This window comes from Catharus ustulatus, chromosome 3, assembly GCF_009819885.2.
Source record: "Catharus ustulatus isolate bCatUst1 chromosome 3, bCatUst1.pri.v2, whole genome shotgun sequence".
Lineage (NCBI taxonomy): Eukaryota > Metazoa > Chordata > Aves > Passeriformes > Turdidae > Catharus > Catharus ustulatus.
Genome location: NC_046223.1, coordinates 19,158,203 through 19,185,568, shown reverse-complemented (window position 1 = coordinate 19,185,568; position 27,366 = coordinate 19,158,203). Strand labels below are relative to the sequence as shown.

General features: G+C 40.0%; 2 protein-coding genes across 3 annotated transcripts in view; one reads left to right on the top strand and one right to left on the bottom strand.

Moving 5' to 3' along the window:
* The first annotated feature begins 12 nt into the window (after positions 1–12).
* Positions 13–27,366, top strand: CNIH4 (cornichon family AMPA receptor auxiliary protein 4). Of its 2 annotated transcripts, none has more exons than XM_033053941.2 (5): positions 13–144; positions 1,318–1,386; positions 2,173–2,285; positions 6,247–6,387; positions 6,960–8,020. In XM_033053941.2, exons 1-5 carry the CDS (start codon positions 76–78, stop codon positions 6,985–6,987), a joined length of 420 nt encoding a protein of 139 aa, XP_032909832.1. In that variant the 5' UTR covers positions 13–75; the 3' UTR covers positions 6,988–8,020. The 2 variants fall into 2 exon arrangements, with proteins under 2 accessions (XP_032909832.1, XP_032909833.1); XM_033053942.1 differs by lacking the exon at positions 6,960–8,020 and adding an exon at positions 24,938–27,366 and having other exon boundaries at positions 29–144.
* WDR26 (WD repeat domain 26) overlaps positions 11,131–27,366 on the bottom strand; it is a 31,645-nt gene continuing 15,409 nt past the window's right edge. Inside the window, exons 8-14 of the mRNA XM_033053940.2 lie at positions 23,801–23,941; positions 22,399–22,518; positions 21,496–21,641; positions 20,941–21,019; positions 20,249–20,378; positions 17,455–17,640; positions 11,131–16,052 (exon numbers count right to left, since the gene is read on the bottom strand). Of these exons, the coding sequence (XP_032909831.1) occupies positions 16,027–16,052; positions 17,455–17,640; positions 20,249–20,378; positions 20,941–21,019; positions 21,496–21,641; positions 22,399–22,518; positions 23,801–23,941 (828 nt within the window). The 3' untranslated portion in view covers positions 11,131–16,026. The remainder of the gene's footprint in view (positions 16,053–17,454; positions 17,641–20,248; positions 20,379–20,940; positions 21,020–21,495; positions 21,642–22,398; positions 22,519–23,800; positions 23,942–27,366) is intronic.

Genomic DNA, 27,366 nt, shown 5'->3' with positions numbered 1-27,366 from the left:
CTGCGCGGGCCCGCCCGGGCGGGGCGGGGCCTACGGCGGCCGGGAGGGCCCGAGCGCGGCGGGCGCGGCGGCGGGATGGAGTCGGTGGTCTTCATCTTCTCGCTGATCGACTGCTGCGCCCTCATCTTCCTCTCCGTCTACTTCGTATCCTGCTCCTCCGGGGCGCGGGGAGGGAGCGGCGCCGGGGCGGGCCGGGCGCGCTGAGGCGCGGCGGGGCCGGAGGGCGGCGGGGTGGGGGGGCTGCGCTGGGCGATGGCGGCGGGCCCGGGGCGGCGGCGGCGGCGCGGGTTGTGAGCACGGAGCGCGCTCGCTGCTCGGCGGCTCCGCGGCTCCTGGGGCGGGCGGGCGAGGCCGGGCTGAGGAGGCAGAGGCGCGGCACAAGGAGCGGGGCTGCTCGGGGCCTGAGGCGTGCGGCCGGCGGTGTTTTACCGCAGGGACGCCGTGCTCTGTTCGGTGGCTGTGGGGCTGCGAGTTCCCCGGCACGCAGGGTTTATTGCCGTGCCTTTTGTGAAGGGCCGGCCCGCAGTCTCTGCTGGCTGGCGTTGTGTGCGGTGTAAAGGCACGGGTTGCTTTCCCTCACTCCTCTCAATAATAGAGAGCTTTCAGGGTCTACCCAGCTCTGTTAGCAAAACCACTCGAAAAAATTAATCATTCTAAAACGATAATTTTTTTTTTTTTTTAAATGAGCAGCCTTTACCCATTTTTAGGAATAGGGAAAACACCTCTTAGTGTTCATTTCCTTTGAGAAAAGAACCATGGGCTCTACAGGAGACAGCATGGCGAGGAGCACGCACGCATCCTAAGCCTTTTTTTGGGAGGACTTTTCTGTCTGAAATATTAATATATTTCTGAAATGTTACTCTATTATCTCCTAGCAAAGTATTAATTAATTCGATGTTGTTAAATGTTGAAAAAAAAATGTAGATTCACTGTATAAAACTGCTCGATTTTGTGAGAAGAGTTTGAAATGCATTAACTTCTCCCTCCGTTTAAGTTTTGGGTTCTAGGGTTGTAGTAACAATTTTGATACTAAAAACACTCAGTTTGCCTCCCTGGTCTGTTTTAGGGGCTGACCTTTAGCACTTGTGCAACACTTGCCCTTGGGAATATGTAATAAAATCGCTTGGCCTGATGATAAAATGTAGCCAAGCCTTCCATCCAAAGTAGGAGTGAGTTGGAATTAATTGAAGTGTGCCTTTGACAGAGCGAGGTGGGTCGAGGCAGCGAGTGGTGAGGGTTTTCCTCAGTTTATTGGCTAAAAGTGAAGCTTTGTGTATTCTGAATTACCATACAGTGTTTCCTTATCCCGAACTTCAGATAATCACACTATCAGATCTGGAATGTGACTACATCAACGCTAGATCGTGCTGCTCCAAGCTCAATAAAGTAAATTGTTCTTTGCATTTGCTGTGGTTTGAGAAAACCACATCCTTCATCTGAGCACTGCAAATAACTGGGGTGTGATGGGGATCTGAGGAACCTTGGTTGGCAGTATTTTGGATGCATCCCTTATTTCAGTCTGCTTGTCTTTTTTTGGATGTCCATCTTTCAGCAAATTCCATCACAAAATTACCATTTTAAATTAATCTGCTTAAAACTCTTAGAATTAAATCAATGTGGCCTTCCCACGTGTGTGTTCACTTTGATTTAAAGGTATTTTTTCTTAATGTGAGAGAGAATGGTACAGGATCCTGTCAATGCAAGAACTGTAATTGCCAGGGTCTGACCCAGTTTAACGATGCCAGTTTTTATATTGATCAGCTTCCTTATCTGTTCCAGGCCTGGGGCTGTTTGTGCAGGTTTTAATTATCTGAATTCCCAAACCCACTGCTCTCTGCAGTGATTTCAAATGAGCTCTGTATGCTTTCTCAGTTCTATTTCTTGAATGCTTGTGTAGTGTAGCTGTGCTCAGACTGTGCTGCTCTCTAGAAATCTTTGTAGTGCTTGGAAAAAGCACCTCTGTTACAGTATCTCAGGGCTTGATTTCTCCTTACTTGTGTGGAATCTGCCTGAAGCTATTAATTTGTCCACACTGATGGAACCACGTGCCTCTGCTGTCAACTCTTCCGATTTTACACGTTTATAATCAGATTGTAATCCCAAATAGATGTCTTTTCCATAAAGGAATTTACATCTGTGCATGTAACTCTTTCCTCTTTCCCCTTTTTGCAGTGGGTGGTGCCTGAGGTGATTGGCCATGCTGTTGTCACGGTATTAATGCTTATTTCATTGCACTGGTTCATCTTTCTCCTTAACCTGCCAGTGGCCACATGGAATATATATAGGTAAGTGCTCAAGGGCTTGTGGGGTTTCTCTTTAGCACTGTTACTAGTTTAGCCTTAAGTGAAGTACAAAGATGAATAATATGTCATGGTGAGATGTCTCAGTTGTGTTCTTGAGCTGCTAACTGCATGTGTCATTTTAATGACAAGAAACCAACAGTGTAAAGGACATGAAACCTCTGGCCTTTGCTTGCATTCTCTTTAGTTCCCAGGAATCTCCATTTGTTGGTCATTCCCAAATTCATAGGAAATCATAGCAGATTAATTGGGATTATGAAATAGTACTGGAAACAGAGTTAATAATGTTTTCATGCTGTTCCTGATAGTGCTATCAGCATGAAAGTGCTTAGGCTGGCATGGCTGGTGGGGGTTAAACCATGGGGCTGTGGTGTTGTCCCCTGCAGCCTCCTTCATTTACTGACTTGTGCCTTCCTCTCATCTGCATTGGTTCTGGCCCCCCATCCTGCAGGTTTGTGTTTGGGAAGGTTTGCAGCCTTTTCACCCTAGGACAGCTGTCAGAGTTACTGCTCTGTGTACACTGGGCTGCCACCCTTGGAAATGGTTTAGTTACCAGTGGGAGTTTCCATGTGGCAACACGGGGGCTGCCAGTTCAAACCATGTTCTTTTTGTCTGGTATCACTTGGTGTGTGGAGAACTGACCCTGCACAGGTGTGTAGCTGATGGAAACTGGATGTGGATTTGTCACAAATTATCTCCAGTCACTATACTGAGGGAACCCAAAAGCCCAGATGTTAAATGTACAGGTATGGAAAGCTGGCTGTAATTCTTATTTTCCTGAACATGCCAGGGCTAACTGCTGGCAGGGATGAGTTAAGTTGCTGATAGGATAAACAATGAGTTTCATAGCTCTTACTAAAACCAAGTTGAGGATCTCTGTACTGATAACCTGATTGTTCTTGGGCAAAATAGCTGTGCTATTTAAATATTGATAAATATCACCCTTGTTTTCTAGAGAACAGCAAAGCCTTCAAATGTGTCTAAGCTGGAGAAACATGAGACAGTATAACTTTATGCTTAGTAAATAAATGTTGCCTAAATACACACACATAGAGCATGGCTTTGCCTGGTTTTGTTTGACCCTCCCTATGTACAGCTATGACCTACAGTGACCAGTATTTGGTTGGGGATTTGCTGGCAAATTTAGGGTGTGATGTTTCATTTAGGCAAGACTGAGACACCACAGACAGAATGCATTTTCTTTGAAGCTGTTGAAATTTCTTGTGCTGGTTACCACTTTGCTGCTTCGTTTTGGGTACTTCCGTTAATTTTTAAAGTAGCCACTCGCTTTCCCTTCTAAAACTGATCAGAGAGTTTTAAAAGAGAAATTATTTCCATTTCTACATGTCAGGCAGTAAGCTTTGATTACTGTTCTGTATTGACAGCTCTCACTTTACATAGCTTTAATATTCTGAATAGCCTAAAATCCAAGATCATTTCCTTAATTTTAGATGTGCAGTGTAGGCAATAAGAAGTCAAAATATTAGGCCTGTATCACTAATTCTCCTTTCTGTGGATCAAGGAGTTTCTCCCACATTAATAGCCTGAACTATCCCATCTCCAGTGAAGGAGTTGGAGACCTGCAAAAGCAAGTGTGGGGTTTAGCATTTAGCTCAGTAGGAACTGTAGTGATAGCACCAGGAGTAATGGGTTCAAAGCAAAAGAGGGGAAATTTAGATTAGAAATACAGAAGAAAAATAATTCTGTTGAGATTGAAGAAGTCCCTGCTTTGCTGTGTAAGTGATAGAGGGAAAGGTGGGATAATCTCTTCCCCTCATTCACTTTTATTTAAAATCTCCTTAATCCCAGTGATTACATGGCAGCTACTGGCAGTACTGACTTAATTTAGTAATTCTCTCAAGGATTTCAGCAAGAGGAAAGGGATTTTGTGCAGGAAAGATATCAAAAACAAGTCCTGGGAAGGATAAATTAGTCAAAAACAGCATTAAGAGAGACTTCCAAATTTCTGACATGCTTCTTGTAACATCCTACTGACCCTTCTTATTCAGCACACTCAGATTATATTTAACTTTTTTTTTTTATGAATTTTGTAGTGTCTCCAGTGAGACAGTTTTGTCTTACATTCTCCCTGTTTTAAAACTCAAAGGGAAGTATTCAGCTCTTTTTTTCTTCTCTGTTATGTAGATCTCCTTGAGAGAATAGGTCCAAATAATTAAATTCTTGCCATACATTTAAGAAGACAAAACTGAAGGAGTAAAAAAAAATTAAGAAAATAAATCTTTACAATTCACTGAAAATTCTGGTCAGAACTTCTACATCCCTTTAAAAATTGGGAAGTCTAGAGGGAAGTGTAATGTTGCTGTGGTGGCAGCTTCCACTGAATGGAAATCCTGGAGGCACTAACATGTATATTTATTAAAGGTGACACTTGTTTGCTGCAGAAGTTTTCTTCCTGTGTAGAGGATGACAGATGGCTTGAGCTGGGTTTGTCAGCATCCAGCAGCATTGTACCCATGGCTCAGTTCACTGGATATAGAATATAGGCTGTCCAGCCTTGTGGGCCTCTTGGAAGAAATGCCTCACAGCTTACACAATTAAGTTGCATCATTTAAATGTCACCATTTTAAAAAAAAGCAAAATTAATGGCACTCATATCCCAGACATGTAAGGAAATTTAGGCATTCTGTTGCTAGAATAAAATGGTACAGGAAATGTGTTCCTCCTTTTATTCCAATAAAATGTGTTACATTCCCTGGAAATGGACAACAATTTATAACACTAAAAAACAGAACAACTATTCAAAACTTCAAATTTAGAAGAGAATTTCAAACTGGAATTGATTAACATGAACTATTTTTAATGGGACACAAGTGTCTTTGGTATTACTCAAATATGCTGCAGTGCTTTTCTGTGCCTCTGTGACGGACAAGTATTGTGGGCTGAACTTTTACTTTCCCAATGTCCTACTGCTGCTAGAAACCCCCCCTGGTGCTTGCTCCCTTTCCTTCCTCTCCTGTTATGGAAATGAATGTTGTAAGAGGTAGGAAAGTGCCTTTTGGACTACAAGTGGTGCCACTGGAGTAAATGAAGAAAACTGAACGAGTGTTCTTTCTGAGACCCTGTTTCTGCTCCAGCTCTAAGAGAAGGAGCTAAAATCCTGTATAGAAAGAATCTGATTCCAGGAAAGTAGAGCATGTATAACATCATAGTGAAGTGATGCTCCAGCCTGAGCTCAGCTGGAGTAAGATCTGTGCTCCCTGGAGAAATTCTGACAAGAGAACACGCTGCTGGCTTAATTGTCACAGGACATAAACATTTGGTTTGCTGGTTTTATGCTTCCTTGGCTTACATTGCACTTGGCTTCACTCAGCTGCTGTTCTCATGTGGGTTCAGACAGCACAACCTGACATCTTCAGTTCTGCCTGGCTCACCCTGTCAGCCTCAGTGTCTGTGCTGAGCTGTCCCAGGATGGCTGTGACAGGGGCAGGAGCAACAGCACAGATCCTTTGCCTTGGCTTATGCCATCTCATTGTTACCTGTGGAGCTTGTGATTGTCTCTAAGGTTTTTTGCTAAACAGATTACTGATTCTTAGTTAAATTAGGTTCTTTTCCAGTCCCTTTCATCTAATGCATCTTTCCACTGTGGGTGGGCGTTCTCCCCATGACAGCAACTAACTGTGAACAGCAATTAAAATGAACTGGAATTAGCTATTACCTGGAATCTCTCCCATTTATACATGGGAAGCTGGGTTGATGTTTTTAGTACTTCTTGTTCTCTTATTATTTGTGGGTTGTAGTGGCAGAGATAGCTGCAATATCCAGAACTCCCTTACCTTGAATTGTGAAACAACTCTTCAGATGAAAGTCCCTTCTTGGCAAGATTTCCCCTGCCTCTTGCCCTGACACTCCCTAATGTTTCAGTGACTACATTTATGGGTTTTGTTGTGTGGTTTTTGTTTTGGTTTTTTTTCCCTTTAACTTTCAGGTACATTATGGTGCCAAGTGGAAACATGGGAGTATTTGATCCCACAGAGATCCATAACCGAGGACAACTGAAATCACACATGAAAGAAGCCATGATTAAGCTGGGCTTTCATCTGCTCTGTTTCTTCATGTACCTTTACAGGTTAGTTTCAAAAATTGCTCCCAAGGAACAAAGGGATTGTCTGCCAGCTATTTTTATCTCCTCTAATCCACTGGTGTAATTGCTGGTATTCATGTCTTAGCTTTTTGCATCCGGCTAAGCCTCAGTAATATATTTTGACAGCTATCTCTGGGCTCATTATATGCCTTTATTCATTCTGATCAAACACTGTTTGGAAACTCAGGCTATTCCTTACTCTCAAAACCAATGTAAGGAGTTACATGCATTCAGCACCTACAGTAAGTGGCCTGTTTTGAAAGGATATATTCATGAGAACCTAATTTATTTTACAAGTTCTGTTTTTAAAAAATGAAGTTGATCTGGTGGAGTTACAAACTGTGATAAGGCCACTTACTCCAAGGTGGCAGAGCTGCTGTTCCTCTGCTGCAGTATTGCTTCTGCAGCCTTGTCTTCCTAAACAAAGCACACAGCAGGGGTGCCTTGACTTTCTATTTCAGGTTCTCTCAGTGCAGCTCTCCTGTGACACTGAGAGCTGCTCCTGCTTGCACAAGCTTCAGTAATCCACTGGTATCATGTTTTCTGTTTTGTCACAGTATGATTCTGGCTTTGATAAATGATTGAGAAGTTGAAAGAGAACCATTAGCTGCCAAATTGGGTCATCACTCCAGTGACTGGTTGTGGAGCCACAGACACCTCCCGAACACACCTAGATCAGTGTCGTCATGCAGTATATTTTTCCTCTTTGAACAAGAAATATTTTTCTGTATTTTTAACATAAAATATTTTCAAAAGACATTGGATCTGTGTAGCAGTTGTTTTTGTTCCTTTACAAGCCAAACTGCTGGAGCTGCTGTAAGATGAAATCCTTCCTTACAGAAGTGACCTTGCAGGAATTAAAAGGTGATAAGGGAAACTTGTTTCAGCAGCATGAGCTGGTAATGACGGTAGCTCCAGAACACATTTAAGTGCAGCAATGATATCTGATTCTTGCTGAGAGGTGTCAGGATAAGACTCTGGCTGCCAAGCTGTCCTATCAGAGCCTAATTTGAAGCAGCACTTGGAACAGATTTCACAAAGTGGAACAGGAGCACAGTTTGCATCCAAAAATCAATGGAATGAAAGTTATATTTTCCTCCCTTTCCCCACTCCCCTGCAGCAACCTCTGTGAAGTCTTGTATTTGGATGGATTAAGATCCTTTTGGTGGACATTACACTCGTAAGAGTGCAGATAAACAAGAAATATGATTTGATAATTGCTTTTGCCCTTCAACTCCTATTTTGTCATTGAAGTACATCATGGAGATCCAGATAAAGAACACATTGCACTGGGGTGGAGTTGGTTACAGAGCAGAAGACTATCTGCAGTTTCTACTCCCTGAACCTGCTGTTTGCATAGGCAGTAGGTGAAACTAGAGTCTATCTAGCTCAGGGAAATGGTCTGGTAACCCATAACCCCCTCATCCCAATTCTGATGTGACTCTGCTTCAATGATACCAGCAAGTCCTCTTTGTGCAGCTCTTGCATTGATGATAAGCATAAAAACCTGAGTTTGTACCCTCATTGTCCAATAACTGTCTTTTAAGTTTTTTATATGTGCTTGCAAACACGTCTCTTGGAACAAACACATCAATTAAAACACTTTTTAAAAGATACACTTCTGTAATTATGTCCAAAAATTTATAAGCTTTTTCTTCTTAAGTGCTTGGGGTTTCAGTGTACAGCTGGAGTCAACAACTGTTTTCAGGGATTGCCATGAAAAGGCAACACTGATGCTTTATTGCTGTAGATAACCTTGTGTTCAGTGTTTGTTCTAGGAGAAGTTTGGCTTTAAATTTTTGATGGATGGAGTCCAAGTTCAGCTGTGTTATAGATGAAAAACTGTTGAAAATGGTGCTCATTAAAGAAAATAACTAAGGAAACAGCTACCCCATCTGGATGTCACTGAGTACCTGACAGCACAACCTCAAACTACAAAAAGTACTGCCCTATAAAGCCAAAACCCAGACAAGAGGTAGGTCTGGAGAAGGGAGAGCAAATAAAACTTCAGAAGAGTAGAAAGTCAGTAACTTTTGTAGCAGATTATGGTAGGCAACTAAACAATTTTGTGTGTGAAAAAAGCCTACTACACATATTTTTGTTAGAAGAGAGGGCCTAAGTCAAATCCTTGCTGTACTGCTGACAGTAAATACATTTCATTAAACTTGTTTCACACTGAGAAATATGAGCATTAACCTTATTTAAGTCCATTAATTAAACTAGCAACTTGATAACTTATTCTAAAAACATGATTAATAAGTTCTTTGTTCATTTATATGCAACAACTCATTATGAGTTGTAAAAACCTCAGCAGCAGGTTTCAGAGACCACAATTCTACTGAATAACCACACTGGTAATGTTGAAGCCTTCTTACTGTACAGGGTCAGGGCCTGCTTCAACAGAGGTCAGTGTCAGCTACAGAAAAATGTATTTGTAGTAGCTAAAAACATGATTAATTAGCTAGAAATGGGTATACTGTAGTTATGGCACTCTGGGGAGACCACAGAGCACAGAAAATTTTATGGTGGTAAAAATAAAAAAAGCAGAGAATGGGGTAACTTAAACCAAGCTTATCATACAGATTACAAGACAATTAGAAACTTGACACTGATTTTTTAAAACATACATCTGACTATCACTATAAATTGGTGTGAGGTCAAATACAGATTCCTTTCTGTTCACTATTTCCCTCTGGACTTGAGGTATACCAAGTATAACTTTGTGAAGAACCATTAGCTATGATTGATAGAGAACTCCTAACCAGTGAAAATCAATCAAAGTCCTGCAGGAATTCCAACTTGTAACTGATGAGCCCTTTTCCCCACTCACAATCTACAGTCTGGGCAGCTTGCAAAGATGATCATCCTGCATCAGTTTTCAGAGAGATTACATAATGGTTAAGAATTCTGTATTTGGGGGGTTAGTTAAAATGTGTAGAATTGCCTGTTTCCCCTTAATTAATCATTTGTTACAGACTGTTGGTTATTGAGCCTGTTTTTTAAAGAATATACTTACCTCCTCAATCTAGTAAATGACTGGTTTGGTTTTCTAAAGTGGTTCTGTATTATGGAACATGGTACAATTCAGTGGTCTGACCAGTAGCCCTAAAAACAATTCTACATGCATGTTAGCAATCAACCAGAAACCCTGATAAGCCCAAAAATGCAAATCTTTATCTGTTCAGGATTGTCAGAGCTTTAGTCTAATTCCTTTTTCTCACAAGAAGCTCTAGAGGATTTTGTACAAGTGCCAAAAGACCACTTATGCCTTTAAGTATAGGGTATGATGGACAGTGGAGGTAGCAGTAGGAAAGTTTGGGCTACATATTATGAACCACCATGCAGTTATCAGTACATTCACCACCTCTGCTTTGGTAGGAACAGAGCCATGCAAGCCTCAGTGGTTTCACTTCAGAGCATTATAGGTCCTTCAAAGTGAGGAGACAGGGCACTTTAAGGGCATGGCACTGCTATCCTTCTGGTGTGAGGTGACAGCCTTGGCATGTGCAAGACACACAGGGAGGTGACCAGGCAGCACAGAGAGCACAGGACAAGGTGTTAGGAAGGGCTCTCCTCAGGCAAAGTTTGGATTTCAGCTAATTAAGAAACATGCCTACTCTCAGGTTCCTTTTGGAATTTCTTTGACATAATCTGGATTATGTTAAAAAACAAACAAAACCCCAAAAAACACATTAGAAAGAAAAAAAACAAACCCCAAACCCACAGGACTTAAATCTTACTAATCTTGAATCTTACATAGAATTCATTTACCAGTTTCTCTTGCACTCTTCTGACCCATTAAAGGCAGACAGGATGGCAGATGAAGCACAGCTTTTTTGGCTGGTAAGTAACTTCCTTCATCTGCTGTGTGAATAATTTATGGCTGAAGTGGGTCTGCAACCCAAGAACCCTCCTGCAAATAGCAGCAGCCAAGGGAAGTGGCACAAAGGAGGACAGGCAGAGGAATAAGGAATCCCTTCTCTTGGCAGCTGCATTTAAGCCACAGTTATCTGGCATTTACTGCCTAAACTGTAAGGGAAAGAACAAAGTTAATACAAAAGGTGCTACTAGAGGGAGTGAAGACTTCCAATCAATACATAAGTTAAAAGAATTAAAAAATTAAATGCGTATCAGCAAAAGGTTTGAGTTTGGGAAAGCTACAAGGAGTGGAAGTTCAGGCACAACTTTTAACACAAAATAATTGCTAGAGCTGAATAAACATGCAGGACAAGGATGAGGTTCTGATTTAAGGCCCAGGAAGGAGGGACAAGAAGATTGGGTGGGCTGGAGGGAACACAAAGGCAGGAGATCCAAGTACTTTAGGAGCACCTTCTTACTATGAAGTATCAAAAACCCCATAAAACTCACAGATCACCTACATCAACCAGAGTCTGGTATTTGAGCCAGCTGCAGCACTAAGGAACGACGGATTTCACAGAGCCTCAAGGGAGCAGATATTGAGCAAGCGAGATAAGCACAGCCTGGGACACGGGCAAGTCAAGTGCTAAAGTACAGCACAAACACAAGGGTGAGGTGGATTAGAGCCAGAGAGCAGAGCCTGGAGAACCTGAACACAGCACTGAGTGACTCAGCTGCAGCTACACTGCCACAAATTAATTTTCCTAGCAAGGAAGTGAAACACTACGGCAGAAATCTATAATTAATGATCAAGAAATTAACATCCAAGTCAGTCATATAAGTGAAGTTAGGGAAACTAAGAACTATTCATTCCAGTTATTTATTGTTTATTGAATTGAAAGAAAGGGAATACAAACATTTCTGTTAAGTGCTGTGCACCAACATGGAAAAAGTGTATTTTTTTTTTAAAAATCCTAATAAAAACAAATCAGAAGTTAATGTAGTTCCAATTGAACAATTTTTAAAGATATGTTTAAAATACTACACATTTATAAAATAAAAAAGTTAAAACGGTGTTCTGTAAATAATTAGTAAAACAAGTGAAAATAAATACGAGACCCAAAGTTCTTATGTTTTTAATGTAATATAGCAAAGAAATTTTAACTACTTAATATCTGAGGAGAGTAACAAAAATCCAGAAAGTTTAAGAACGCAATCCTTTGAAACATTTAATATCAGTCCATAGCAAATAGTCATTACATACCAAAAGCTCTAAGTGTTAACTAGTTCCACCACAACTCCATATAAATCTTGACAATTTAGAAATCTTGAGATCAACAATAAAGTTCTTTTCTTGATCTCTACAGCTTGGTTTGTAAGTACATACATGCTTTGAGGATCCATTTTGTCCCATATGTTTTCAAGGAGCCAATAACTTTTTCCATCTGTGCCTAAAAATGTTAAGGTTCAAATCTAGCACAAATACCCTAAGAATGAAAAATGTTTATGAAAAAAGATGGGGCACAATGAATTTCAAATTTATAAAAATATACTGATATTAACCAAAACCTTCTGGTCAAAGGACACTTCACATACACACGACTTAAAGTATGCAATAAAACATGACAAGTACCTAGAACATTTGGTTCTCTGTCTGTTTGTGGAACACATGCACACACACACTCATACCAGATGGGAGGAACACTCTCACAGATGTTTTACTGAATCCAGATTATCTGGATGAATAGACAGAAAACTTGGCTACAGTTTATTTCAACTAGAGGCAGCTACTGCAGCAGTAGTTCAACACTGCATACTTCAATTAAGTCCACCCTGTTTAAAAAAAGTGTCATAGTTAATGATTTTTGCTTTCTAGACATCATTAAAAGTAGCAGTTTTCAAAAATCAAGTATGGCAGCTGAAAATGGACTCAAGCCAATGTGGAAAAGACAGGAGGAGGGCAAAAGGAGGATTAGCCATTTATGGGATGGGTGTTCCTCTTAATAGTCGTCTCAAAAAGGAATTAGATACAAGTGTATTTTGTAGCTAAAAATATGGACAAACTATTGAAAGTGCATTTTTCCTCCTCCCCCTTGAGTTACAGTAGTCTGTTTGTTGGTCAGTAAATCCTGCTTTTTATGTCCATTCTTTTATCTCTACCTCCCTCCCCATTTGGATCTACAACATATCCCCTCAAGCTACAGCTAATTATACAAGTCCTGGCTTCCTGCTAAGGAAGTCTTTACAATTGATTTTGGGTGGGAGTATCACTTAGCAGTGTAAAAATACACAACTAGACACCAACTCCCAACAGCAGACAAGTTTTATTAAACATTACCTGGTTGAAGCCAAGTTGAGAAGTAACTGGCAAGATCTGGGCAGATTTCTAGCTTGCATCTTTGCTCCAATCACAAAGAGAAGTTAACTTTAAAGTTGGAGAACTTTAGAAAAGACAGAGGGAATTTAAAAACAAAGGTGTCATTTCCCCAACTTCCCTCCCCTCCAAAACATGAGCAGCGCTACCATTTTCCCTTTTGTGTTCCATTGTGCCTTCCAAATTACTTACCTGAACAGCTAAAGAACATTCAGATAATAAAATGCTTCAGCTTTTTTTTTTCATATCTGCCTTGATCATTACCTGGGGCTACTGTGAATATTTGAAGCCAACAGGTGACCAGAGAAAGTTACAAAATGAGTACACACTTACAGTATTTTTCTCTCTAAAACCATGGGCCTGACTGTAAATACAGTAATTTATTGTGGGTGTGTACTTGTTCCAGCCTTAAACTCCAGCCTACAAACATTTTTAAGCACATGGAAATCGGTGTGTTGCAAATGAGCAAACTGATTTGCGTCTCCCCCCGCCCCCCACCACCACCCTGGTCTCATTTTATCATCTGTGCACAAAAAGTATTGGTACTTTTCAATCCACATAGTGTGAATATGCAATGTGTTGGAAATAGTTTAGGTAGCTCTTTCATCTCCAGGTTGGGATGGTACTCTGCTACATCTCTAATGGCAGCTGCTGTTGGAGTGAGTAGTGTGGCAAAATGTAGATTAATCTCACCTTTCTGTCCTACCTGCCCATGGCCCATGAGATGCCAACAAGCTGTCAAGAGACACTCTGGAAGCAGTGCCACCTGCTTGGAGCTTGCCTTTACGTGTCATGGCTGCACCAGGACACTAACGGACAGAGATTCCACACATCCTTCTCTCTAACTCAGCTTCTAAATACCTCAAGTGTCCTTCAGAGGGACAAACCAAGTCCAGAAGAGATGGGCAGTGCTTTGGCAGAGGTCCTATGTTTAAATTCCTAACTGCACTGCTGTGTAAAGCAGGCACCAGCCCACACACCACCCCAGCTATACCTGGTTAGTTATGGCCACCACATTAGAAATGCCTGAAGGGCATAAGGGACTTGAAATCTGCACTTGAGCTTTGATCCAGCCTTCACTACCTGTCTAAAGTTCCCACTTTATTTCCATGAGTACATAGTGACAGACTACTGTATGAGACATTAAGAAACATCAAAACCATTATTCTCCTTACTCTCCCTAAACAAAGTTTGGTTTGAAAACATTAAGCTCCAAGAGCAAGACAATACTAGAGTAACTTCCAAAGATTCACATGCTGGCATTGCTTATGAATTATACCATGTTTTGAACATGTAAAATACTTTTACAATTCACTGTTGACAATTTAGGTAATTAATTTTTCCTTAAACCCCAAGGTTTAGCGTACTCAAATTTGACCATGGGAACTTGTCTGTTTTCCTGAAACATTAAGGCCACAGGCCTGACTCATCTTCCACTGTTGGAACGAGGAAGGGAAATACAGAGCTTCCTCCAGAACTGACTAAAGGAAGAAGGAACTGAAGTATAATCTTAAATTCACACATTTATTCTCAGTGCTGTGAAACAGTAATTGCTATCAAAGCATTCACCTTAGTTTTAAGGCTGAACATTAACTCTCTACCTGGTTTTGGAGGTATTAGAAGACTCATGTCAGATTCAGGGCTGGTCTCAACCACACTATCAGAATCCTAGCTCATATTTAAGTTTGCACACAAGGCAAGACACACACGGCTGGAATCTAAAAGAAAAAAATAAATCTAACCTGCTAACCTTTGTTTTTCTGGGAAACACCACACTTCCATTCATCATAGTGGCTACATGTCTCTTCCCAGGAATTCCAGCACACCTTCCCCCACCCTTCTACACGTGACTAATAAGGACACTAAATCATTATCTCATGAAAGGATGAAGTCCACACTTCTGCTCACATGACTCCTGGTGGCATGCCCTTCCCTGCTCCTTCTTTACTCTGCAGCAGTACCAACACTACCTTTCCACCCAAGGTGGCAAAAGGGAATCCAGTGCCATCCCATAATGGATTTGTGTGTAGTGCAGAAGCACAGAGATGCCAGGCCATCTGTTTATGTCAAAAAGAATAAATATTTAAACTAGAAATGTCTTCTTTTTTTTTTTTTTAAACACGGGACATTAGTGGAACTACTCCTAGATGTGTCAAGATGTTCACGGCTCCAGCTTGCAATAAGGTCTGGGAGAGGCATTTTTATCTGCAAACCTAAAAGTATATTCTCAGTAAAAAAATCTGTCCACCTTTGTTTAGCAAATAAAGAAAAAATTTCCATCATAATACAAGTGTTTAATTATGATTTGTACGTAAATTACTCATACAAAGTGTTGACTTTGTGAAGAAAGGACTCCTTCAACTCATTCTTCCCTCTAAGTGTAGTCTACCTTTTACACCAGCATTGTTGCATATATTTATGTAATTTAAAAAACCAAAAAGACCTCGTCTTGTTTCAAACTCTTAGACTGGTGGTGCAGTCTGAATGCTTTTTTTTCATAACTAATACAGTTTATCTGTTAAGATGGATAGTGAATTCCTCCATCTGAAACAAGCTTTACTGCCTACATAAATCTCCTTCCAGCCACTGCTTTTGATTGGGTCTCAGGACACTCCAGAAAAGCATCAGTGATACCGTGTTTCACGACACTTCTTGCATTGTTTTAATTCCAAATGTATACAAATGAAGTCATTTTAATCCTATAAATAATTTATTTTTAAAAAATTGTGCTGTTTACCCCTTTGCAGGGCAACGAGCTATGTGAAAAGTACAAAACTTTTTGTCAAATGTGATACTGAGAGTGCTTTTGACATAGTTCATTGGTTTATCCTCTCAATTGATAGATATACTGCGCAACGGGCAAGGCTAGAATCCATGAACCAAGCTGCAAAGATCTCAAGCTAAGTAAGGCGGAGAGAGACTTGAGAAACAAGAGAAGGAAATACTTTCCTATCCAATGTATACTCTTCAGACTAAAGCACTCTTTCTATCAAGCCTTCTAAACTGTTAAATAAAGTGTTCCAAACAAGCATTTAAACTTCATTACACAGAAGAGCAACAAGAACAGTAGCCTGCCAGACAAAAAGGCAGGAGGGAAAAATATATATACTGAGTTCAATGGTTAGCCTGAATGTAGCACAGTTCTTCACAACCGATGGGGGGGGTAATTTCAACACGGTGTCCAACAAAGTTCTAAAGACGTGCTTCATCTCGACTGGTTACTATGAAGCAAAGGTGGCAAATGTTTGGCCCCAACCGGGCTTCAGAAATGGTTCTTTTTCATGACGAGCATGTCTGTCCAGCTATCAATCATGTTTGTTTGCACCAAATCCCAAGCCATTTAAAATACGACTAATTAAGTTAAACTGAAGTCGTCTGCTCCAAATTCGCCATCAACTATCCATGCTACTGCATTCCTCTGAGCAAAAACAAAAACAGAGAGAAAAAGAAATCACAGCTTGAAGATCTTAGCAATTGTTTGTATTTCTATCATAAAGTAATTAATACTGTGTATTTACATAAATTAACATGCACTAGTTAATGAATCTTATACTTGTAGCTAAATTCCATGCTTAAAATTATTTATTTTAGATAAAATTATTCATAACAATCTAGACATTATTTTAGCATGTTACATGTGGGTACTCAAAAAGCATCTGCTCCAAAAAGTAGTAACACACATTTACATACAAGTTCATGGGGAGTGTGCTAATTACAGAGCTGTCTTGTCACCCATTTAGGATTCCTAAGTGGTTAGGTATTATTCCATGCACCCACACCTCTCACAAAAGCACTGCTGTGAGAAATCCATTTGCGGTTGGTTTGGTTTTGATGGCACTTACTGGTTCATTTTCTGGAGGAACTAAGAAAGAGTGAGCAAGCAGCTCAATGGAGAAAACCAAACAACAAAGCCATGAGTAAAACCAGCTGGAGGACAGGCTCTGACTCCTTATGGGGGCATTCCGGGTGTTACAGATTAGCCAGGTTGGTCCACCTAGTCCAAGACTAGAAGCAGATGTATCAAAGCACTGGAGCAGGGAGAGGAGGTAATTCTTCCTCCTAATAGCCTTCCAACTTTCAGCCATTTTTACCTAAGGGACATTCTGAACTAGAGGTGTTTGCTTATCTACCAGCACTTAATGGGTTTCTCTCTGATTACTTTGCCCAGGTTCCCCGTGAAGCCACATCCATGAGGTCCTGTGGCAACAGGATATACTATATATCATTTTAATGTCCCCTGTAAATTCTTACTGCAAGGCTGAATACGTAATAACAGAAGCATATAAAGTGCACAACAACTCGCAAGCAGTCACCTCCTTTAACAATCCTAGGGGAGGCAAGAAGGGCTGGGAACACCTGGGTGCATTTTGGCAGCAAAAAAAATGAGCACTCTCCTCTAAACATATATGGTTACTGATGGTTAGTAAAGATTCAATTTTGTACAGATTTTCTCCAGTAAAACTTCACACTCACTCTAGATATTGGAAATCCCTTTTGTAGCCATTACAATGCCATTACTCAACTTGCAGTGTGGTTAAAATGCACTGTTTAAATTTTAATAACATTTTACATTACTAAGCCTAAGCACTGAAAGCTAAGTTTCTATGGAGTCTGCATAAAGAAGTTAATATAATCCTAAGGTCTTAGTAACACCACAGTTTTCTATAGGGCCATGTCAGAATAATGTTGGAAATAATGGTTGTGTCTTTTGTATTCCACAAAATGAGTGACTCAGATAAAAACCAACAATACACCAGAAAAAAAAACTAAAAAAACAAAACAAAGCAGTGACTGATCTTCCAGTAAGGCATTTACTTTACCTTCAATATCCTGGCTGTCTACGAAAGGCGCTGGTCCCCATATCCTAACGGTGCCGTCGTCGGAGGCGCTGGCCATCATGGCCGGGACCTGCGGGTTCCAGCTGACGCAGTTCACCGTGCGCGTGTGCCCCGTCAGCTCCGCGATGGGCAGCTCGCTGCGCTTGTGCCAGATGTACACTTTGTGATCTGGGCCAAACACAGAGAGCGGCGTGAGCAGCCCTGCTCTGCACAGACCCTCCCAGGAAACCAACAGCTCTCATTAAAACCCACATTGAAAACCCGAGTCTCCAGTGTGGAACAGCACTAACAAAATTTTTCTTTGACTAATGATCAAAAGAGCGCAGACAAAGCTCTTCCTTTAAGAGACACATTCTTTTTTAACACCTGCAAGTCTACTGCACTTGGAATTAGAAGAAAAACATTTGACTGCAATGCAAATTATAAAACAATACAAAGCTAAAAAGAGAAACTAAACTACTCTTTAATTACAGGTATGGAGTTGTAGCCTTATTCAAAAGGAAGACTTGTGGATTTTTTTTCCCCTCAAATAATTGTATTTTCAAACTAGTAAATGCATTATAAAGTCATGAGTACTAAGAATAATTATAACCATCTCCTGTTAATGAGCACCAGATAAGATCACAGCGGTACAGTTTATGAAAAACATCTTAATACTAAAAACCTGCAACACTCCAGTGAAAGTGCAAACAGAGCAAATGAGGAAGGGCAAAGCTTAATGGCTCAAATTCTGAACTATTACTGTCTTTGACAACCAATTATTGTGTGGTATTTAAAGATATTCATTTGTACATATTAAAATAGATGCAAATAAACACTACACATCCTATTTTGTGATGGGAAGCTTTTAATTACTTCTAGCAACAAGCTAGATATAGATTGGAAACTGGTTAGACACCCTACTGCAATGTTTTGAGAAGAGTCATTCTTTATAATCAACCATATTTAAGAATAAATGGGAGGTGGGGAGAAGGGGGGAGCTGTCTCAGCTGTACAGCAGCAGTCTGTAACAAGGCTGTGGGTCTACCTGTCTAGAAATGCCTGTGGAATATTCCAGGCAGAGCTACATAAACTGGACAAGTATGTATTGCTAGTATCACACAGAAGCCTAGTATTGGGATCTAGGAATCAAATGAAAGTATTTTGATCTGTCTGAAAGGTTTCACATAGATGTTGCTCTGAAGGCTCAGCAAACAAACCCCCTTCTCTATTCCTCCTCTCAGCCCCTTATAAAATACTGCTGACCTCCCTGCTAGAAAAGCCTCATGCCTTTTTCCCATGTGGTAACTCCCTTGTCTTGTGCTGAACCAGCTCATTTGAGGGTACCACCTTCACATGTGCTTGTGTTGGTGCAAATGTTCTGGCTGTGCTTCTGCTCCACTTAGGATTTCAAGGGGACTAAACATCCATACCGTTCACCAAACAACACAATTCACACACACCTCTGCTCTGTCAGATAACCAAAGCCTAAAGACAAAGCAGCACTTTGGTTTGGAAATAACAAGATAGAGGGGAATTGCCTTACTGTAGCTGAGACAGAGACCTCTATTTTCTTCCTATGGATGCAATTGTCAGGAAAACCCCTACCCAGCTGACAAGATGTTTTAAGAGGAAATGACAATGTGATCAACTGCTTTTTAAAGCCAGCTATGACAATGTGACCTGTTACTATTGTTTGTTTTTTAAAAATAGTCTCAGTAGCCAATTACAAAAAGGTAACAGCTTCCTTGAAATCTAAGGAATCATCAGTTCCAACTACAGTGATTTTTGAACAATGAAGACAATAGAAAGCCAATAAACTGGGGGAAAAAGGACTGGTGCATGACAGTGTCTACACCTACACAACCAACCACACAGTTATGCCTAAACAAATCCTGAACTTTCAGGCACTCAGGTCTCAAGCCAAGAAGCTTATCCAACCATAGAGGTTCACACTAGATTGGAGGACTGGAGGTGCTGACCTTCAGTCATATTCCACTGGATATAGTCAGAGAGTGAAATCTGGTTTTATTTTAGACATATTTTGTATTTTCCAAAAACTAATAGTAGGAAATGCCTTTGCTAACCTTGTTTCCTAAGAACTGTGAGCTACACAGAACTCACAGTAATTTGTTTACATCTTACAGGTGTGATTCTTAGCCCTGCATAAGTGTGAATGTTAAGTGACCTCCATGGCAGGTTATGGCACTACACCAGTGACAGCACTGAACCAATTTAACACATAAGCTTTTAACAAATTTCTACTCTTGCCACAGACAGCTGAATAAAAAGTACCACAAAGCCTTTAATCACCAAGAAACTCTACCAGACTGCGTCAACAACTGCCTAATTTGAGGCTACTCTGTCTGTAATTAAAATGATTCTACTGAAATCAAAATAACCTCACCACACCTGTATTTTCAACAGGCAAATGAAGCTGTTATTGCCCAGAAGTAAATTTTATTCAAACCAGAAGTCTAAATATCATACCACAAAAAGAAAAATCCTCAAGAACACCCCACCCACTTCTAATTAAAACTGTGCAGATGCTTTTGCTTTAGAGGAGGAACACAAAAGAGTAATTCATGCCTTCTACCTCTGCCATCCTCTCAGAAGATTCTTTCTGCCAGCCCACAATTACTTCTTGAATTATACCACAGTCTCAGCACACCTCAAATTTATTTCATGAACCAGTTGGTTTGCTTCTATAATATTGTTGTTAGCAATTGTCATCTATAAAATGAAGGTATAGGAAGGATACAGTGTCCCAGTTTTCTGCAAAGGAGAATGGTGTTACCTTCACTGCCACTCGCAATGAAATCTTCATTATGACCTCCAAAACACGAGTGAATTGTGTAAAATCCTTGTGTAACACCTTGATACTTTCTCACTAAAACTCTGTCTTGTAAGTCCCATAAGTGAACTCCCTGGAAATAAGAAATATAAAGTACAGTATTTTATCATTGAATATAATTATTACTGGCATTCTTCTGAACAATGAAAGAAATTACACACGGAAATGCACTACTTTAGAGCCGATTTCAGTATTGTTAGTAGATGAAAAGAGTAAATGTATCAAATTTCTAAACTCAACTTTCACCCTTAGGTCCCTTCCACTCTGAAAGCTTTATTCTTACCCAATGTTTCAAAAGCAGAAATAGATACATAAAATCCATGCCCTCAGACATGTAAAGTGCCACAACTCTTGTTGTATTTGGCTTCTTAATGCAGCAGTCAGATAATAATACTAAGAGTATGTATTTCCCAATATAAAATTCCTGACAAAAAATCAGTCAAAAAAAAAAATCAGGTCTCAATAATAAGATTAGCTTCTTGTCAGAGAATTCCATTTTATACTTATGAATATTAAGGCCTTCATATTACACAACTAGTTAATATCAAACTTTCCAACTTGCACATAAATATTTAAAAACAGGTGGCAGTTGCAAGCAGCTTTATTTTCATTTCCTTTTAAAACCCCCAACTCACCTGAGTTGCTACATTTAACAAAGCTAAACGGCCATTTTTTGAAATAGTAAACGACATAATAGGGTGATCCTCTTGTACTCTGAAACGATAAGACATGAGAGTCAAGATAATCAGACAATGATGCCACACCAAGACAACAGGCATGTCCTGTCTCTGCAGTATTATTAGGGAAAAACAGTTCCAAATCTGAAATTATGTATGAATCTATACATCAACATAAGCCAGCTCTGCAATACTTGTTTATACTTAGGCCAAACACCAGGACCAAAAAGGACTTTGGACCTCAACTCCTAAGTTGAAGGTAGAATCTACTAAAATGTGTCAGGAATTGAGAGGATTACAAGTACTTGTGATGATAGAAATTCCAAAACATCACCAGAAACCTACTCTAGTGCTTAGGAAGTTATTTCTGATACTTGCTGAAACTTGCTCACTAATTCTTGTCCCATCTTTTTAATATTGAAAGCATCTTTCCCCATCCTGTTCCCCACACCCTTCCTCAATTTTCCCGATACTAAGCAGCAGGAATTCAGAACAAAAAGGAGAGGTAGTTACATGTTCCTGTCTGTGAGATCCTCGAAGTTATAACCCCGAATTCGCTGGTGTGTGTCCGATGCTAGAACAGTTTTCCCATCACTCAAGCACCAAAGGCATTGTACTCTCACCCCTTCCCAGGAGTCAAGCAGATTACCATCTAAATCCTGAGCAAGAAAAAAAAAAACCAAAAAAACAAACATTCAACCATTAGTCTCAGGTTTCTGAGGAGCTGTGACACAAAAATATTTTTCACTTTCGATTCAGACAACTGCTACAAAAAGGAATCTTACCCTTTACAAGGGAGGGTTTAATGAATTAGGAATTGGCAGTCTTAAACGAGGGCTTTTGTAGGAATTTGCCCTGGAGAGCAGAGAAGCCCTTCTGTCACTTGTTTTCTCATGCATGACACGTGTCACCTGCACCCCATTACTGAGCTGACCTTCACAGTGAGGTCTGCATGCTACATTATTATTCTGGGAACCAGTTGAAAAAATAATCAAGAATATGGTGAAACGGTGGACCACCACCCCAAACCAATACTAGTCAAGTAATGAGGGTTTCATATTCCTGTTTTCACTAAGCAGAGATGGCATGAAAAAACTAAGAAAGATGTAGTCAAAATTCTGTGGAATAAAAACACCTGTGGAAAAAGATACTGTTTTTTATTAGAGTTTTTTTTCTGAAGCAGCTAAGAAAAAAAATTCCAGACCACAAATCCTCCTTGAGGCAGACTAAAGATGCTCAAACCCTTCAAACTGCTCCATATAAAAGTGTTGCTGAATCACCTGCATTAATGTATTGCCTCTTTGAATTACAAGCAATCAGAAGCTTTAGTGTACACACACACACAAAACCTGAAATGCATCGAACAAACTTTAATTTCTTGCTTTGCTTTCAAAGGGACAGATGGAGAGAACTTACACACTGATAGAACTGCCCACGCTGCCCTCCCGTTACAAAACGCTTCCCATCAGGATTCCAGGCCACGCTTGTTAAACTGTCTTCATGAGACTGGCTCATCTTTGTCCTCAGCTCCCCAGTCTGAAAAATAAACAAAGGCAGCAGGGCCTTACACCAGAACCCTTTCCCAAAAAGGCACTGGTAATTTTATCTGACATGAATAGTGTTTGGAAGTGTATATATTTCAACAGGTTTATTACAAAGCAACACGTATTTATGAATAATGCAATGAAAAGGTAGAACTACTTAAGCATATCCAGTGAATCTGGACAATTTCTTTGTCTCTCAAATCAAGAGAGATGGAATAGCTGGTTGTCAGATAACTAGAAGATTTTGTGTAGAATGAAAAGAAATTACATGAACAAGCCAAGAGAGTGATAAGCACTATCAAAAAAAACCCCAAACAAAACACTGAAAGAAAGGAGGCAGGGGGAGATTAGAAGAAAAGAGGTGACAAAATACATATTAGTAAGAAGTTAGGAATACCACAGTAGTTAGAATGTTTTCCTCCTTGAGCTGAAGTTCTCCATGCCAAAATTTAGCTTTCATGCCTAGTGTATAAAGCCACTGTTTCACAAGACAGAGCACCAATGAGTGGCATTGTCAGTAGCGCTCCTCACTGAGCCAATTTAGTCAATTAAACAGAAGAAAAGAGTTCCAAGGGTGAAGAAAGGGAGTGTTTTTCTTTTAGGAAACTGAATTAGTTCAGAGTCCAAGACAGCACAAGGAAGTTTATACAGCTCTCAACTGAGGCAAGGGAAGCTTTTATATCAACTCAAGTGCCCATAAAATTCAACAGCAGAAAGTGATTTGCAAATTCATGGAGGAAATGGCAAAATGCCCAAGTGCCTGACAGAAAGATGAAGTTCTGAAATCATAAATTGAAGTATTTTTCACTAACATCACTGGGAGGGTTACATGAAGTAAAAAGGTTTGCATCTTTTACTTTTGCTACTTGTTAAAATAATCAATGAGCAATTCCCTTCAATGATAATAATGGCCTCTGCTTCTCTTGATTCATTTGCTGTCCTCTTCAGGAGCTCTCTGACATCCTATGCATTTATGCCATCCCTTCTCAGAAACGATAGCAACCACACACACCACAATTGCTGCACAATCCCAGACATTTAGATTTGAACTCCAATTTCAGTTCCGTCCAAAGTGCAAAGAGCATTTGCAGGCTGCCATAATTACTTTTTTCAAACTGAGAGAAGGACAGCAAGGTCAGCATCTCTTCTTTACATTCCCACCTTGGCACGAGTTTGCAGCAATTACTTCTTTCACGCCTGCAGTATTTAGATATTGAAACAAAAGCAGCAGGCTGACCACAAAGTTTTCTTTTTCACTCTTAGCCACCACTTACTTGTACATTCCAGAGCCAAAGTTCAGAACAATCATCTGGACCACAGGCAACAAGGTAGTTGTCATCTGGACTCCAGGCAATGTAGGAGACCCCATACGCGTGACCTTCTAACGTCTTAAGTAGTTTTAGCTGGTGAGTGTCCTGGAAAAGAGAGGTTTTCTTGAGACAATGCAAATGAACTCCCACCACATTTCACATCTCCATAGCATCCATCTACAGCATGACAGATTCACTAGTTTACAGGGCCAGAAAATGTAAGCCCTCAACTTTCAGTCTTCAAAACAAAAACACTCATAGGTATTTTTGTTCTAATCTTCTGTTATTCTGAACATGCAACTCAAGAAATACCACTGTGTACAAAGCTTTACATTACATTTGCCTTAGTACAGAAGATTTCTGTGGTGTCATGTCTTTCTATATCTACTGGAATACTAAAGTACTATTTATGTTTTATAGAATTAAGTTATTCTCTTAAAAGTAAAGACAAGTTGGAAACCTGTTATGGTTAAATAGAGAACCAAAATCTTCGCAGCTGCAGACAAGGAAAAACCTTCAAGTGCCAATATTTTTATAAACTTGCATGTATCTTGTGTGTGGTGCTCAAGGAAGGAGATTTACAGAAAAGTATTTTTAAAAACTTCCTTGAGAGGTGCTCTTATTTCAGAAGTGTTGCCTACAGCAAGCTGTCTTCTGCCAGATTTAGTGAATGAAGAAGCATACTTGGCACATGCAGCATCTTGTATCATTTCTATATTACAACTGTTTTACTGCTGCCTTGTCGTAGGAACTTAACTTTTCAGGAAGCTTGTAAAAATAAATAGTACAGCTAGATACTGTGAAACAACCACATACTGGCTTCCTAAATACAGGAACAAGCCTCAGTACAGTATTAGCACTGATTCTTGGTAACAGCATACATATATACAAGTAGAAGAGAGCTTACTAAAATGCTGACAATAATTTATTTTGAAGCCTCTTGGAAAGGGCAACCAAATAGTCCTCCTTCTACCCACCCTCCACCATTTTTTTCCATGCACAGCAGATGCCTATATCTCCAACTTCTTTTCAGAAAGGGTAACTAGTTTGAAAACCTAGCTTGATTTCTCTAATTGTCCCTTCTCTCTTTTTTTTTTCCAGTATTAATCAACAGAGCACTTCTTGATTCTAAGGAGAAGGACCACAGGAAGAGCGACATGAAGGATTGTTTCCCAGGATCACCTATGAGGGATTAGGAGACTCTCAGCCAGCCTGTAGCACTGGGGGTTCTGCTGGCTAGAAAAGGCAAATTCCTCAAAAGAAAGTGAGTTAAGAATAACCTTCACAGTGCAGAGAAAGAGAGGCAAATGAATGGATCTCCTCAAGACCCCTTTGCCATTCTGATCATTATTCCTGGACTGCATTAGATATTCTTGTGTCTATAGCTAAAGTGATTTTTAAGGGAACTGAGTCATGTCTGACATCATCTGACACATCCTGGAGCTTGTCTGGAACAGATACATTTCTTTTTACAACAGGATTAAGGTAACCTGTCACTTCAGTGCATTTGAAACCCATGAGGAACAAGATACAGAAGATATTCCTCTTGTAATGATAGCACTCTGTGGCTGTTACTATCTTCCATACTGCCCTCATACTTCCCTCCAAATACCATAAAGCTGCTACACCATGCTCTAAAACAGCAGTCAGTGGTATTTCAGGCAAACATTCCCAAATGTAGTCAACCTGCCTCCCACCCACCACCAAAAGAAATCTCAGCACTCCTATCCCTTACATACAGCTTCCCAAATTTTTGTTGAGTATGACAAGCAACTGTTCAGGCATCAACTCAAGTCTGCAGTAGCTGAACTCCTTGGCTGAAATGCCAAAAACCTGTCAACCATTTTTAGAACGTGCAGAAGGGATTTTTAAAGCAGCCAGTTAAAGGAGAACTCTTAACAAAGAAGATGCATGTTAGACAAGGTGATGCACAATGTGCTCATCCTTTGTGCTCCACAGAGACTCTGCCACACTTCTTGACAGTCAAATAATGCATCCCACACAATCCTAGTCAACTCAAGGCACTATTTAATGCTGCCGAGTCTGCAAGAGAACTTTGAAATTAGCACACAAAAATGACAACACAAGCATAGGTTAAGACAGTCTAGACATGTGGCTTGGTCTTAGACAAGAGTAAGAAATTCAAGATATAAAATTAAGACAACACATTGCAGCAGTGTCCTTACACTTCAAGAGGGGTGATGAAGAAAGGAAGGGAGAAATGAAGGATTCTCACACATGTGAAATGTGTGTGGAAAAATCAAACACTTAATTCAAAACAGGGCTCCCCCACCACTTGCCCAGACATTGCTGGACATTTGTTTCCATGTTGTTTATGCAAACAGATTAGATATACAGAATTATTCTAAAGTCTTGAAAAACAGATTAAATTTACAGGTCAAAAGACATTGACAACTGCTACAGGAAATGTGAGAAGTATGTTCTGGCAAATATGAAAATGAATCACTTGATGTGGCCTAATGCTATTTAAGCATCCACCTGCTTGAAAGGGTTTAAATTTTTTTAAAGCACTCAAAATAAAAGAGACAAACCAATAAAACCCTACAAAACCACTTTCCCACTTTTTTTTTTTATATATTTTTATTCTTTAGCAACACTTGGTCAAAAGCTTAGTCTAAATACTCACAAAACACTTATGTGGTTTTACTAAGCAGCTATTAGCTAACAATTCATTTCAAGATGTGTTAATCAAGATGTTTGGTATTAAAACCCATCAATATAGAATGAAGATGTGCATCTACAGTCAAGTTACAAGTTAAAAACTTTTGATCCTTAATTCATCTAAATGACTCCTAAAACCAACACACAAAATACAGATAATTTCCAAAATAAACAACACAGAAGTCAGCTTTGCTGCTATGCAGCTCTTGGCCCCAGTATGACACAAACCACAGTAGTCCTATGCCTGAACAAGCCATGGTGTCTGTTAGTTCTGTAGCTACATAACAATTATGCACATAGAACAGGGTTTTAAAGTCCTCCCCATCATCTTAATAGCAAAAAAGGGACTCAGATTATATGGCTTCCTAACCTGAAGTGAAAGAAAAGGAACTCTGCTTTCAAATCCTACCAAACACCAGAATGGAAGTGTAGAAACCTTTCATTTTCCACCTCACATAACAGCCAGCAGCTGTGTGGTTAAAAAACCGTAGGGATCTTATTTCTGATAGTGTTTCACAAGCATTAGCAACTTCAAATGCTTTGTGTATATGCTCAGGTTTATCCCCAGTCTTCAGTTATTATGAAATACATGGACATCATAATTGCTTCTCTAAGTCAAAACAGGATTAGATTCATCAATCAACCTCTTTATTTACATACCAATAGATAGGTGTAGGAAAGATGTATGAAACATTCTACAGCTACAAGACTTACAAGACTTTTACATCACAGGGAATGGGATACAACAGGGGTACAGTCCATGTCAGCCTGTCCTGCAAGAATCACACCATCCTAGCAGGAGAAAACTGAGAGGAAAGGGAAAGACAAGTCACATTCTCAAATTTTGC

Excerpts from the sequence above, each read along its gene's own strand:
- CNIH4 (XM_033053941.2), top strand. The coding sequence starts at position 76 with ATGGAGTCGGTGGTCTTCATCTTCTCGCTGATCGACTGCTGCGCCCTC. Across the intron at positions 145-1,317 it reads TCTTCCTCTCCGTCTACTTC|ATAATCACACTATCAGATCT; the intron begins GTATCCTGCTCC and ends CCCGAACTTCAG. Across the intron at positions 1,387-2,172 it reads GCTGCTCCAAGCTCAATAAA|TGGGTGGTGCCTGAGGTGAT; the intron begins GTAAATTGTTCT and ends CCCTTTTTGCAG.